Consider the following 16,107-nt stretch of genomic DNA (forward strand, 5'->3'; position numbering starts at 1 on the left):
TGGCCTTATAACCAGAAATGTAACACTTCTAGACAGCAAAGGAAACTGAATGAAAGAAGAAAACTAAAAATCAAAACTGTGCAACTCTCTCCTTAAGGAATTCGTCCCATGAAGAAATACCCAACTTCCCCTATCAGGATGTTTAGAAATTCCAGTCCAGAATGCCCAACAAAAATATTTACAGGCACATGACGAGGAAAAAAATCTGCTAGGATTATCAAGAAAAAGAAGGTGGGGGGTGGGGGAGAAGGAAAGGAAAGAGGATGGGGGGCAGCAGCTGGCGAGAACCAGACACACAGGGTCTACGGAACCTCTGAACAGAAAACACTTCACAGTTTCTGTACCTCTGCTCCCGCAGCCCACAAGTGCGTTTCCAAGTGGAGATGAATGGATAAAAAGCACAAGACTGCTGTAAAATAAATACGTAAAGCAGCATGGAAAGAACACATCATTGTTCCAGAGTCAGGAAGCTCTGGAGACCAGCCCAGGAAAACGCTCTGTAACCTAAGGTGTGCCCTTCCAAGTCTTGGTCTGTTTGTTTATAAAGGGCTCAGAGAGATAATTCCAGACACGTGTGTTTTCATGTCACTCCAACTTTCCTTGGAGAAAAATGATTTTAAACTCAGGACGGCTAAGGTTTGGAACGGGGAGATGAAGAGGGCTCTTTCGGCGTACTTCTCAGCAGTGCCCTGTGCTAACTGGATTGCCCCTCCTGGGGACTTCATGGGCTGATTTCTTGAGGAAACAGTGCCGTGACTTCATTGCCTGCCACTCAGCCCAACGTTTTTCTCATCTAGCTGAGTTTCTGTTTTTGTTTTTTTTTCAATTCAAGTTTATTTATTTATTTTGAGAGAGAGCACGCACACACGAGTGTGGGAGGGACAGAGAGAGAGGGAGAGAGAAGAATCCCAAGCAGGCTCCACGCAGTGAGCACAGAGCCCGACCCGGGGCTCGAAACCACAAACCGTGAGGTCAGGACCTGAGCCGAAATGAAGAGTTGATGCTGACCCGACTGAGCCACCCAGGAGACCCAGATCTGAGTTTTTACTTACGCCTCAGACGGTATCCAATATGGCCCAGAACATTCTCACATGCACCCTTCCCCCCTCATCACTGCATTAGGACTATTAGAGTTTGCCTGCTGCTGATTGGATAATGGTCAGCACGTTGTCTGCTTCCTCAGCGTGAAGGGTTGAAACCTGGATAGTTCTGGGGTGAAATGAAAGCGCTTATGCTCTTAGTTCACCTACCTCAAAGCAGGTCACAAATTCCCATCAGGCTGTTCCAGTGCATCTCAGTCCTTGGATCATGAAAAAAAGGTTAGAAAAAGATAAACCTCGTAGGAATTCAGAGGCTGAGGGCAGAACAAGACCAACAAGAACCAGTTCAGCCTGCTCTGCTCCAGCTGTAATTCATGGGGGAGAAAAGGCAGACAAATGTAAGCCTTGCATGTGGGAAATACACACACACACAAAATGGAGAGATCTGAATGTCAAATAAATAACCAATCTTTTTTTTTAGTGTAATTATGTCCTAAATATTGCATGGGAGGTACACAAAAACATTATTTTCTGTTTATCTGAAATTGCTATTTAACTCTTGCACGGGGCATACCTAGACCTCAAAAAATTCATGGTTGATGTGAAATGCAAAGGCAAATTGAGTGTTCTGTACTGTTATTTGCTAAATCTGACAAGCCCATCCCTCGGTTTCATCAATACTCCTTCATGGTGTTCTATAACACAAGGAAGAAATTGCAGCCAGCATAACAAACTGGGGGGGGGGGGAGGTGAGGTTATCAACAAACTAATTTTGAAAGGAAAGTTCAACAGTATTGTTGTTATTATTATGTTATTGTTAATATTGTCCAATTAAGGACAAATGATTTTAGAGACTATCACTGTACCCCCCCCTCAAAATCTGTGTATCATTGAAATTAAAGAGTTTCACTGGGGTCTTCAGAACATAACCTCTTTCGTGGTACTTTGAATATTAAAGCATCTGATTTAAAGAGGCGAAAGGAGATTAAAAAGTATTTTTAAATACTTAAAACTTGCCAGTACTTAAAGAGTTTTCTAATAGAATTGTCTGTCTACCCTATGACCCAGCAATAGCACTGCTAGGAATTTACCCAAGGGATACAGGAGTGCTGATGCACAGGGGCCCATGTACCCCAATGTTTATAGCAGCCCTTGCAACAACAGCCAAATGATGGAAAGAGCCTAAATGTCCATCAACTGACGAATGGATAAAGAAGATGTGGTTTATATATACAATGGAATACTACTTGGCAATGAGAAAGAATGAAATCTGGCCATTTGCAGCAACGTGGATGGAACTGGAGGGTATTATGCTAAGTGAAATAAGTCAGGCAGAGAAAGACAGATACCATATGTTTTCATTCTTATGTGGATCCTGAGAAACTTAACAGAAGACCATGGGGGAGGGGAAGGGGGTAAAAAGTTACAAAGAGGGAGGGAGGCAAACCATAAGAGACTCTTAAATACTGAGAACAAACTGAGGGTTGACGGGGGGGGGGGGGGGGGGGGGGGGGGGGGGGGGGTGGGAGAGAGGGGAAAGAGTAATGGGCATTGAGGAGGGCACCTGTTGGGATGAGCACTGGGTGTTCTATGGAAACCAATTTGACAAATTACATTTGGTAATAAAAAAAAGAATTAAGTCGTCTATGGTAGGTATAATTTCAAATTTATTGATGGCATTCAACGTAAGCATCCACAGTTTTCCACTTAAACTACTCACTCTGGTGACACATATGAACTCTCCTCCAGTTCTCTTCTATTAGACACAGAACGCCTCTGCAGACATCAGCTCAGGAAACAAAGCCTTTGGGTTATGTAAGGAGGCCGCTGACAGAAAGAGAATGGGGCTGGCAGAAGATTTCAGGGAAGACCTGAGTCAGGGTCAGGAGGAAACTGGACAGCTTCCCAATACCTCCGAACTCCACAGTGTGGCTTTGTTACTCCCTTCGTGATCAGACACACCCATGCTCCCAATACAGTGCCATGCCAGAAAGAAGTGATCTGGAGATTGTCCATATCTCTGTTTGAGCATATAATGAAGAAGAGGGCTTCTCCTTCCTAGATCATATCAACCGCAACAGGCACAAAGTTATTTAAAAGATGGGGCCACGGGGGCACCTGGATGGCTCAGTTGGTTGGGCGTCCGACTTTGGCTCCGGTCATGATCTCTCGGTCCATGAGTTCGAGCCCCGCATTGAGCTCTGTGCTGACAGTTTGGAGCCTGGAGCCTGCTTTGGATTCTGTCTCTCCCTCTCTCTCTGTCCCTCCCCTGCTCATGCTCTTTCTCTCTCTTAAAAAATGAATAAAACATTAAAAAAAAAAAGATGGAGACACAACACACAGATTTTTTATTATAAAAATATAGCCATGTGTTCAACAACAAAGAAATTTATTTAAATTTACTTTTTTTGTTGTTTTTTAAGTACTGAACAATGGCTATCAAAACCACTCTGACCATGCAGAACCTCAGTCTGGTGTTCAGAGAAGCATATTGCTTGGAGGGGGATCAAAAGCAATGCCCTTGGATTAAGAAATAATAATGACACTGCACATTTTCTATGCACCAGACATTGTGCTCAGCGCTTTGCATAAATTTACCCCGTTCAATCCTCACCATACCCCTATGAGTTAAAAAAAAAAAGACTTTTAGTTTTATTTAATCCCGTGAGAAGACTTTCTCCAAGAAGTTAAGTAGTTTGTCTAAGGCTACAAACACTATAAACTGCAGGGGAATAATTCTGACCCACTAGAGACTAATCCAAAACCAGTCCTCTTAACCCTGAGTAGACACCCCATTCCAGATTAAATGACACATGTTCCGGGTGCTAATCACGACGCTACCATTGCTACAGCAAGGGAACAACCAAAATGCACTTAAATTTCTCTGAGTCTCAGTTATACATGACGCTAGATCATCTCCAAAGACCTTCCCACCTTCAAAAATGTCGGCTCTTTTCAATTTGAACCAAAGATTCCTCAGGACCAGCTATTCATAGTTGCACTTCATCCTCCTGACACCTCTGAAACATGGACAGATTAAGTGGCTTCCTCAAGCCTCCACAGTTAGAACGGAAAGAGATGGGACTCAAATTCTGATCTTTTGAATCCACAGCCAGAGTTGCCACTGATTAAACCAATGACTGGATCCATGATCTCTAATTTATATGGCAATGCTTGCAAGTGGGTAAACCCAGAAACATCCAGGTTACAAACTCAACTACAGCACACCAGCTATTAACTCTCAGGTTTGTGAGACAGGCTCCTTCTTCCCAATAAAAAAGAAAGTGGCTGAAAACTTGGACTCATTAGTTGGATGTCAAGAGTTAGACAGAAGTGCTGACGCCATGATGCGAGCCAAGCTTGTGTTCCGAACATCCCAGGCTCTGGTGACCCTGCAGAGAGACCTCCCACCCACAGAAAGCACTCTGGTCCTGCGGGATCTTCACAGGGCAAGAATAGAAACTCAACAGGGCTGGGGTTGGCGGGTATGGGGTAGCCGGCCACCTAAACATCGCTACGGAAGTCCTTATTAACCTGAGACTTAAATTCTTTTATGGTTTTGTGACAAGCCCCACCCGGATTTCAAATGGATAAGAAAATTCAGAATTCCAGAAAATACTGAATCAACCTTAGAGGACATGCCATTGAATCTTTTCAAAGCCTCTAATTACCTTTGACCAACGAGATGATTGCTAATCATCCCCTCTATTCATCTTTTTAAAATTCTGTAACCTTACTTTTGCTTAATTTAAAGAGTCTTTTTCCCTATCTGCCTCAAACATAAACTTTTACATCAGGCAGTCTCCACCTCCCAAGCCAGTTCCCCCTCACATCATTCCATCCAGTCTATTTATCTCTGGCTGTATGGAACTCCCTTTTCCGTAGGAAGGAAGAAAAGGCACTGGAGAAAAGAGGGAGAATTAAAAGACTCTACCAGACTTGAGGCTGATGCGTTTCCTCCACACGTTGTGTTAATAAGTGTAGAAAAGAAAGAAAGAGAGGTAAGGATTTCTCCCCTCAAATATCCTCGAGGCAGGTAACAGCATGCTGTCCCGAGTGGCCACGAACCTGTGCTTTTAAGGGGCAGGGGGGGCTGCTGTGTGATTCCCATCCCGCTGGGCCTTGCTTTGTGAACAACCTCTCCCTCCAAACAAAGCTGTTTCTATGAGATGTTCCATCCGCTCCCACCTCCCAAGAACAGCAGCGCAGGTAAAATTCAACGAGCAACTAGAGCCAGCAGGGCTTCTACAATCAAACTGCTTACAAATGTAACAGAATCCCCAGCAGCAGGCAATCGACCATAACAGAAAAGTTGACTGTTGCCACAGAACACCCACAAAAAGGAAACGCATATCCTTCGCAAGGATGATGCTCATTACAACAAATACTTTAGGCTCCGTAGGGTGTGTGAAACTGGTCAGGATATAAAGTGTATTTCTTACTGGGGGGGGGGGGGGGGGGGGTTGTCACGGTTTCAAAAGCTTGGAAACACTGTTGTGGGCTCGGTAGTAAACTCAATTTAGAGTAGTAGCAGCAAAGGGAGCGTGGAGCCCAATGCGGGGCTCGATCCCATGAGCCTTGAGATTGTGACCTGAGCCGAAGCCAAGAGCTAGGGAGGCTTAACCGACTGAGCCACCCAGGTGCCCCTGTTATTCTTGGCTTGAAGTAATCCAACTACCCAAGAAAACTACTGTAAAACACCTGAATGATTTCAAATGCAGGTGTTTACAAGGCACATGCCAAAAAACAAAACAAAACAAAACATAAAAAAAAACAAGTAACATCAAGGTTTGAAAGACAGGAAGCCACATTCCCGAACCATAAAGATACTACTAGGGTAAAAATGTTCAAATTTCTACATTTAAAACCCTGGCCCGAGTAGTCAATACGCAACGCAAAGCATTACGATGACTCCTGAATCCCACAGAGGCAAAATGTCACACAGGCAATGCCCTAGTGTGAGAAAATAGAATAGGGACATTTTCTTTGAAAGGACTAACACCTTTCACATTTACTATAACTACCACATTTAACACTGGGTAGCATTTAATATCCAGAACGTATAAAGAAAAATTACAACTCAACAACAATAAAACCACCCAAGTGAAAAATGGGCAAAGAACTTAAGACATTTTTCCAAAGAAGATACATGAACGGCCAACAAGCACACGAACAAATGCTCAGCATCACTAATTATGAGGAAAATGCAAATCGAAACCACAGTGACATCCCTCACACCCCTTTGTGTGACTACTATCAAAACAACAACGATGAGAAGTGTCGGAGAGGATGTGAAGAAACTGGGCCTCTCGTGCCCTGTTGACGGGATGTAAAATGGTGCAGCGGCTATGGAAAACAGCATGGAGGTTCCTCAAAGAGTTAAAAATAGAATTACCACATGATTCAGCAATTCCACTTCTGGGTACATGCCCAAAGAACTGAAAGCAGGGATCTTTACACCCACGTTCATGCCAGCATTATTCACAACAGCCAAGAAGTGGAAGCCACCCGAGTGTCTATCCACAGACAAATGGGTAAACAAAGTGTAATATATACATTCAAGGGAATATTATTCAGTTTTAAAAGGAAATCGTGACACACGCTACAACTTAGATGAAACTTGAAGACACTATATGCTGAGTGAACGAAGCCAGTCCCCAAAAGGCAAATACCGAATGAATCCTCTTACCTGAAATACCGAGAATAGTCAAATCCATGCTTACGGAAAGCAGAATGGTGGTTTCTAGGACCTGGCTGGGAGCAGGGGGAACGGGGTACAGAATTTCAGTTGCGCAAGATGAGGGAAGGTGTGGAGACTGGCCGTAAGACAGCACGAATATACTCAACACTACTGAATTGGTTAGGATGATACATTTTATGCGTATTTTACTTAAAATAAATAAATAAATAAATAAATAAATAAATAGGGGTGCCTGGTTCAGTTGCTTAAGTGTCCAACTTCAGCTGAGGTCATGATCTCGCAGTTCCTGAGTTTGAGCCCCACATCTGACTCTGTGCTGACAGCTCAGAGCCTGCAGCCTGCTTCAGATTCTGTGTCTCCCTCTCTCTGCCCCTCCCCCACTTGTGCTGTGTGTGTGTGTGTGTGTGTGTGCGTGTGTGTGTGTGTGCGTGTCTATCTCTCTCTCAAAAATAAATAAGCATTAAAAAGAATAAAAATAAATAGGGGTGCCTGGGTGTCTCAGTCGGTCAAGTGACCAACTTCAGCTCAGGTCATGATCTCACAGTTCATGGGTTCGAGCCCCGTGTCAGGGCTCTATGCTGACAGCTCAGAGCCTGGAGCATGCTTCCGATTCTGTGTCTCCCTCTCTCTCTGCTCCTCCCCCACTCGCATTCTGTCTCTCTCTCTCAAAAAATAAACGTTAGAAAGAAAGAAAGAAAGAAAGAAAGAAAGAAAGAAAGAAAGAGAAAGAAAGAGAGAAAGAAAGAGAGAAAGAAAGAAAGATCCCCACACACACTCACACATACACACACACAATTCAGTGTTTCCTCCTGGGGTGTGTAGACCGTGGTGCTACCCACAGTTCTGTAAGCAAAGGGCAACTTGTTAAAAGCTGAGCGAGGCTCTGCAGCACATACATTTCCCTTCCCGAAAGCCCATCCCGGAAGTCCTGACACTTTAATTCATTGTCTAAACCAAACAGCCTCACAAAACCATTTCCTCAAAACACAGGACAAGGCTGTTTTGTTTGTGTCCTTTTCTCTTTCGGAGGGTGGGATGGGGTGGTGGATAGGGTGTGAAACTGTAAAAGAAGAAGCCAGAGGGAGCACCGAACTTTTTGAGATCAGACTTTTTCTTGAACCTGCAGAATACCATCCATTCAGAATCAAGAGCTTCTCTAAATCTGCCACCATCTCCCACGGACGGCCAAGTTCCTGTGTTGCCTATTTTTATACCAACTATACACTGAACTGGGGCACGCAGGCTGCGAGAGCACCAGAGGAAACCACCCCCAGGGCTGCTCAAAACAGGCCATTTTACACATAAGGAAATAGTGGTGTTTCTGGAACCTGGAGAGGAAAAAGTACACTATACATGGACTTACTCAGAAACTGGAAAGTTTAAATTCTGCTCCACTTTGCTAGTGTGTGGTTCTGGACCAGCACAGCAACACATTTCCACACTTACGGTGACAAACCAACCACACAGTGGTACCAGGAACCTCCCACAGGCTCCCAGAACTTCTGGTACTGTTGGTGAAGTACTACGGTTAATGATCTATGCTCCAAGAAATTGAAGGAGACAGGTGGGATGGAAGGAAAGTGCTCCTACATATGGTTGATCCCCATTATTTATGGTAATTCTGCCCCATAAGGTCACCTTCAACACTGGATTAGCAAATACCAAAGCACTGTTACTAGGGGACGTACAGGATTAGGTTCCCTACATACCTCTCGTCACATTTTAGTCAATCCATCAATACATGACCTTGTTCTATGTGTGCTTCTGTTTCGAAACCCCTTATTTGATACATGTTGCTGATCCATTAGCCCTGCACCCACAGCCAACAGCACTATTAACTCATGTCTGAACAAAGCTGCCTTATAGGGGCAGCTGGATGGCTCAGTTGGTTGAGCGTCCGACTCTTGATTTCAGCTCAGGTCATAACCTCATGCTTCGTGAGTTCGAGCTCCACGTCAGGCTCCATGGTGACAGAGTAGAACCTGCTTGGCATTCTCTCTCTCTCCCTCTCTCTCTCTGCCCTTGCCCTGCTTGTGTGCTCTCTCTCCCTCTCTAAATAAACAAATAAACTTAAAAAAAAAAACTGCCTACCATACACATTTTCTCCAAAAGACACACTGCACCTTATTTTCTTAAAGCTTTTATTTAAATTCCAGTTAATTAACATACAGCATGATATTAGTTTCAGGTGTACAATATACTGACTCAACAATTCTATACAATACCTGATGCTCATCACAGGTACCCTCCTTAATCCCCATCACCTATTTCAGCCATCCCCCCACCTGCCTCCCCTCTGGTGACCATCAGTGTGCTCTATATAGTTAAGTCTGTTTCTGAATTTGTCTTTTTTTTTCCCCTTTGCTCTTTTGTTCTCTTTCTTAAATTTCACTTTTGAGTGAAATCATACGGTATTTGTCTTTCTCTTACTGACTTATTTTGCTTATAATACTCTGTATCTCCACCCATGTCATTGCAAATGACAAGATTTCATTCTTGTTTATCCCATTATAAATATATATATGTTATTTTTATATATATATATATATATATATATATATATATATATATATATAGTACATATATATATATTGTACTATATATATATATCCATTCACCAACTAACAGACACTTGGGCTACTTCCATAATATGGCTATTGTAAATAATGCTGCCATAAACATAGGGGTGCACGTATCCCTTTGAATTAGTGTTTTTGTATTCTTTGGGTCTTGTACTTAGAACACCTGGTAGCACTCAGCACTAGCTTGGGGGATTTTAAATAGTGACATCACATTAAAAAGTACAGAAATTGCAAAAAAAAAAAAAAAAAATGTGGCCCAACTGTAACAGACACAATACGAGACAAGAAGCAAGAAGGCAGAGCATGGCCTAGTCTGAACTCAACCTTCAGGAACTCATATTTTTGGCCACTGGGCTGCAAATGACCACAAAAGTACCGTAAGTACTGATTAGGGGTTACACATAAATCTTAGCAAGTGGGCAAATTCGCAAAAACAGAACCCACGAATGATGATCTATGATATTAACCGACTTGGGAACTCTCCTAGAGTTAAGCTTATGATAATAAATACAAAATCTATTCAAACCTATTAGGGGTGACCCTTTTGAAATCCATTTGAAAACTCAAGTATTTTGAGCTGCACTGCTTGGTAGAGACAATGGAAATACTCCCTGGCTCCCCAAATTCAGCAGCCCAAGGATTGGGCAAACTGGTGACCACCACAGGCCCAGCAGTCTTGACTACCAACATCAACCCCATGTGCATGACTTTGATCCAATCAACAGCCACCGGTCTACCTACGACGGGATTTCCCACCATCTCCAGAAGGCACTTCCTCATCTCGTCCCCTTTGTCTATTCATGCCTCTAAAGTCTCATCTGAATGTAACTTCAAGTTAGAATTCACGGGCATTCTTTCACACGCTAACAAAGATGTCTCTGTTCTTCTGAATATTTCATTTCCATACATATGCTTAAGATAAAATTCAAGACTGAAAAATGCCCAGCTTTCTTCTATTTACTATTCATGGCAACACCGGGTGTCTTACACTATAAAAATGGAAACATGACCGACATAATGCAGTTGATACAAGATCCCTGCACAAAAACAAGTAATTTTTTATCTCTCTGGACAAGTAAAGACTCTGAGTTTATCGTCACTACCTCAGACTGCACCAAATCATGCTGCCTCCTCCAAGCAGAAAATGTTTAGGGGCATGGGAGAGGCACCAGGTACCCTGGGCGTTGGTTAGGATCACAGAATTTCTTCAGAGCTGCACGGCAAGTTCAAAATTCACCAGCCATACGCTCTCCTAGCATCAAAGAGCGTATCACTTAAGCCATGCATGCTTCCAGGGAGGGAGCCACTCTATTGTCTCCCTCCTCAATCACAGCCGGACAGCTTTCAGCCCCACCTTCCTGTCAGTCTTTTCCTAAACTAGGAAGCCCTGCTCTCTAACACTTCTGCTTTTTTAAAGTCTCAAAACTGGTTACTTTTTCAAAGCCTTTCTGACATCACAACTCAAAAAGCTTTTGAGCACTAAAGTTATGATTCCCTGCGTCTACTTGTAAGGCTACGCTCACCATTTAGAACTACCTTCCCACCTTTACCACCCCTTTTCCTACACAAAATATTCAAAGAACAAATGTTGAGCCATGCTTTTTTTTCACTTTTTTTTTTTAACGTTTATTTATTTTTGAGACAGAGAGAGACAGAGCATGAATGGGGGAAGGTCAGAGAGACGGAGACACAGAATCTGAAACAGGCTCCGGGCTCTGAGCTGTCAGCACAGAGCCCGACGCGGGGCTCGAACTCACGGACCGTGAGATCACAACCTGAGCCGAAGTCGGACGCTCAACCGACTGAGCCACCCAGGCGCCCCGAGCCATGCTTTTGATTTCATGTGGCTGACTTTGCTCTGTGCCCGTTGCCGGCAAGAGTCTGTGTCTGGGCCAACTAGTATGTGCCTAGGGCCTTTCCTGTTCTTTTTTGTTTCCTTGAGTCAATTCCTGTCAGGTGCAAATGCTCCAGAAATGTAGAATTAGGACACAGGAACTCACCCTGAGTCATAGCTGGAACCCATCTTCTCTTCTGAGTTCACGATGCAAAACAAACAAAATCTAAAATTACATTCAAAACAAAAAGGTAGGTGGAAGTTTAAAGTGCAGATGTGGCTGCAGCCCCAGCTGGATATGTTCAGGCAGAACAGATGTCAGTAATAAACCCAGGAGAGCTACAGAGGTTAGTTTATATCCATTGCCAGTCCTGAGTGAAAACGCTGACATGAATACAAAGCCGCACAGCGCTTCCTTTGCTACCCATTCTGCGTGTGCAACATGGACATACGACCTGGAAAAGAATCTGAAAATGTTACAGGGATGCAGGGTGGGTGTGCGACATCAGTGGCGAGGAAGCGAGCATGTGACCTGATCCGGGCAGTTTTACAGGCAGCACGTCAGAAAAGCTGTGGTTTCTTCAAACAGCTGGCACCAGCCCGATTCTCCCTCTGGGTGCCCCAGAGAAAGAAAACGTGGAACCCAATGGTGCCTTCGTTCCAGTCTGCCATAAAGGCATATGGTTCCTGGTGGAATCTGGGGCCAGCAGTGGTATAACGGGAGCCAATCAGGTTCTCCTAAATTACATTCTTGTTATCTGATCTTACTACAGGCTTCACATTTCAGAGCCAGATAGCTTTTATTTTTAGAAGGCACCAACCATACACTTGAAAAGGAGGGGCAGTGACTTCTTCAGAATTTGCAGCCACTGTGATTCGGTGATTTCGTTCACTGCAGCTAACTGAAGCAGCCGCTTGGGAAGGCATATGGACTCCTTCAGTTCACCTGAGAAACTTTAACTATCAAAGCCTACTGTCACATTCAGCGGCCAGTCCTCTCTCCCCCCACCAAATTCCCAGGGCACCTGGTGTCCTAGGGCCCTACCTGTCTCAAGGAGGCAGCATGACGGTGACTTGAAGTCGAAGGATCTTTATTCTCTGGGAAACAAGAAATCATGTATTTTCGTTGAGCCAATTGCATTAGCACTGGCCCCCCAAACACGGGTCCTGCATCTGTCCTGTAGTGTCTTTCTTAAACACCTTATAAGCAAATAAACTTTGGGAACAATTCCCTATCAGCTTGGGAATTTATTACAATACATGTTTATTTCACTTAATTGTTAAATTTGCATTTTCCACTTTTTTTTTCTAAAATTAAGGAAGGGTCCAGGGCCAAATATAAGATTATAGGGAATAAAGGAAAGAACAATGGATATCTTGACTTGTTTCCTGGAGTCTGACTGCCTGAGTTCAAATCCCAAATCCTCCACTGACTGGCTGGGTGATCTTGGCCAAGTGACTTAAGCTCTCTGAGCTTCGGTGAGGATAATAATAATCACTATCTTGTAGGATTACTGTGAGAATTAACTAGGTAAGCCAAATACATAAAACCCCGAAAGCTGTACCTGTCACATAGTAAATGCTATATGTGAGTTAACCCTTATTTATTATTTTTATTATTAGTAGTAATATTATCATCATCACTATCTCATTCAAATCTTGTATCATTTGAAGTTATAATATTTAATTCATAATGATACCTCTAAACTTCACCACATCAAATTAAAATTGGCTTTGTACAGGAAATGATACATGATAAAAAAAATAGCTAACAAAAAAACACAGTGTTTTTTCTCTATCATTATTGTGCGCCTGCCGAACCAAAATTTCCACAGTGAACAAATAGGAAATCAAACCAGGGTGATTTTAAAATTCAGAAGAGGAGACGAAAGTGGTAGAGACCAAAGATGGCAAGTGAAATATGGGTCCACGAGGGGAAATTCACCGCTCCCTGGACTTGATGTAGGGGTAGCATCGTCCCCACCTCAGGACCTTCCCACGGGACGAATGGTCCCCAACCGGATGGTGCTGCTGGCAGGGCAGGACTAGGGGTCACACCGCAAATGTACAAGTGTGCCCCTGGTTTACGAGACAGCCGCTAGAGAAACTAGCCACTCGGATCAACTCACAGAATAAATTTATTCAGAACATCCCCTTGCTTATATGAGATCGTGCTTTATTCAGATCACAATGACGGTTCACGAAAGTCACTTTGGTTTCTCCTGGCTCTAAAATCCAGTGACTCTCTGTGCAGAGTTTTTCATTGCTGCCTTTGTATTCTCTAGCATGACCTAATCAGCTACCAAGTGCTGGGATTCGAAGAAATGTTTGAAGAATGACATGTTCTAGTTAACTAAATTTGTCTAATCAATTCAGCTCTTAGGAAAACAAATTAAAAAAAAGTCCAAAGAAAAACAAATGTTTTAGTTTCAATTCTTTTTGAAAAATGTTTGAAAATACAGGTGACCTTTGAACAACGCAGGGGTTAGGGGCACAAATCCCTAGGCACGATGCAAAATTCACGTATACTTTTGACCCCGAAAAGTTTACTAATGGCCTACTGTGTCCAGAAAGAAGCCTTACTGGTCAATAATCACACAATAACATAAACAGTCGATTAATACATATTTTGTATGTTATTTATATTATATTCTGTATTCTTATGGTAATGTAAACTAGAGAAAAGAAAATGTTATTAAGAAAATCATAAGGAAGGGGTGCCTGGGTGGCTCAGTCAGTTAAGCATTCAACTCTTGGTTTTGGCTCAAGTCATGATCTCACGGTTCATGAGATCAAGCCCCAAGTCAGGCTCTACACTGACAGCTGGAAGCCCACTTGGGGTTCTCTCTTCTCTCTCTCTGCCCCTCCCCCACTCATTCTCTCTCTCTGCCCCTCCCCCTGAAAATAAATAAACTTTAAAAGGAAGAAAAGCACAAGGAAGAGAAAATACATTTATAATACTGTACTGTATTAACTGAAAAAATCCACTTATAAGTGGATCCTTGCAGCTCAAACCCATGTTGTTCAAGGGCCAGCTGTACATTGATTAACTTTCTTATTAAAGACATGAAAGTACTGAACACTGCTTACTATGTCTTAATGATCTGAGTTCTAAATAAAGTTCCTTAGGGTTTAAAGAGAGCTATAAATATAGGGTTAGCAATTTAGAGGAGGCTAACATTATTTTCAGGGAAATAATTTTTTTTTTTTTATTTTGGTAGGAAAGGCAACTTTCCTAAGTGGTAGGAAAGGCCACTACCTTGGGCACAGGACCCTGAAGGCACAAGGGGACTTGCGCAGGTGGAAACTGGAGAGGACAGGGCAGGGAGAGAAGATTAGGCAAGAATGCAGATCACCAGGGAGTTTTAGGCAGAGAGAACCCACAAACTCCGGAAGCTGTAAATTCAGCAGCAGGTTCGGCATGACAGCTGGTCCACATTTTCTATACCAATCCAAGCAGGAAGGGAAGCATGAGCCCAGGAAGCTAAGACAGAGGCCGATCACAGGGAGCCTCCTACGACAAACCAAGGGGTTTAGATTTTAACCCATAAGCAGGAGGGAACCACCGAAGGTTGTGCAGCTTTAAGAACACAGATTGGGAAGAGGAATGACATGACCAAATGAGGGGTTTAGAATAATAATACTAGCAAAAACGTAGGCGGTGTGAGTAACGCTAACTACCACTTACGACGTACTTCCTAAAAGCTCAACACAGTCTAGCAACTTAATCTCACTTTATAGATAAGAAACAGAGACATCAAGGGATTAATCGAATTATCCAGGTCAGTGTGACTCCACAAAGTCCAGTGATGGCAGCCACAGGGAACCCCAGCATCCATGCAAAGGGCATAACACCTTGCAAGACACAGAGCAAGAACTCTGCACCCTTGCCTATTCCGAATTGAAAAAGGGGAAGTCTAAAAGCTAAAAGGATGGAATAAAATACAGTGGCATATATCACAGGGCACTGTCACAGGCATTACATTTTCAGGGGCCATAAAGTGGTTACGCTGTGATGTAGTCTCTTGGAAGGGCATGCCGCCTATTAGCCACAGCAGGAATCAGGAACCCTCCTCTGTTTTTACAGAGATCCAAAGCCAGGAAGACCATCATTCTCTATTAATGGGATGAGATGATACTTCAAAACTCTATCCAACCGTGCACACCAGGAAGATCTGTAGGATCTCAACATCCCGCTACTAAGTTCCAAATAAGGACTGAGTCACAGAAAGTACTGCTGGGTGGGAAGCTTTGGCTCTTCTAACACTTTAAAACAAAATTCAGATTTTTATTTAAATACCACATGACACTGGGGAAGGCTCGAAAACTAGGGACATTTTTCACCCAGCTCCATTACAAAGTTTAAGAAGGGCTCCATGGCAAGTCATTAAGTTGCAAACCGATGACCGAACTCCTCTAATTTCTCAAGCTCTAAATATTATTGTCCTTGCTATCAACCTAGTGCATTGAATTGAAAATAAAACCATTACATGAAAAGGAAAAGTGCAGTAAGACAGCCCAGGCTGCCGTCCCCTCTTCTCCTTTATTTGTTCAAAGCAGCACCATGGCTTTCAAAGGCTCACCTGGGAACAGCAGTTAATATCTTACTTGCCTTAAGGCAACAGGCTGGATCTGATGACTTTCTGCGGCCCCTTCCTGGTCAAAGAACTCTAATTTAATTAGGTTTGCTAGACTAAGAGCTCCCTGAAATCCAGACTCTAGTCTTAATTGCCACGAGGAACCTGGTGGCTAGCCTCAAGCACTGCCTAAATAAATGATACTTAAAAAGCGAATGCCGAAAGCCGCCTTTCCTCTTATTAAGTGCACAGTCAGACAGACTATTTCTTTTTCTTCAAATCTCATTAAAATATTCACTCCATGATGCCGTTCCAGAAGCGAGTCACAACGAAATCATAATAATCCTACTGGAATCACTTCCACTCCAACAAA

General features: G+C 43.1%; 1 protein-coding gene across 4 annotated transcripts in view; it reads right to left on the minus strand.

Annotated features, from left to right (window-relative positions):
* LRCH1 (leucine rich repeats and calponin homology domain containing 1) overlaps positions 1–16,107 on the minus strand; it is a 201,559-nt gene that overhangs the window by 149,578 nt on the left and 35,874 nt on the right. The window contains exon 1 of one of the 4 annotated variants that reach the window (XM_042918761.1): positions 6,730–6,901. The exons of the other annotated variants lie outside the window; for them this stretch is intronic. Within the exon in view, the coding sequence (XP_042774695.1) occupies positions 6,730–6,757 (28 nt within the window). The 5' untranslated portion in view covers positions 6,758–6,901. Of the gene's footprint in view, positions 1–6,729; positions 6,902–16,107 lie in introns of those variants that run through there. 4 annotated transcript variants of the gene reach the window in all.

This window comes from Panthera leo, chromosome A1 (genome assembly GCF_018350215.1).
Source record: "Panthera leo isolate Ple1 chromosome A1, P.leo_Ple1_pat1.1, whole genome shotgun sequence".
NCBI classification, from domain to species: domain Eukaryota; kingdom Metazoa; phylum Chordata; class Mammalia; order Carnivora; family Felidae; genus Panthera; species Panthera leo.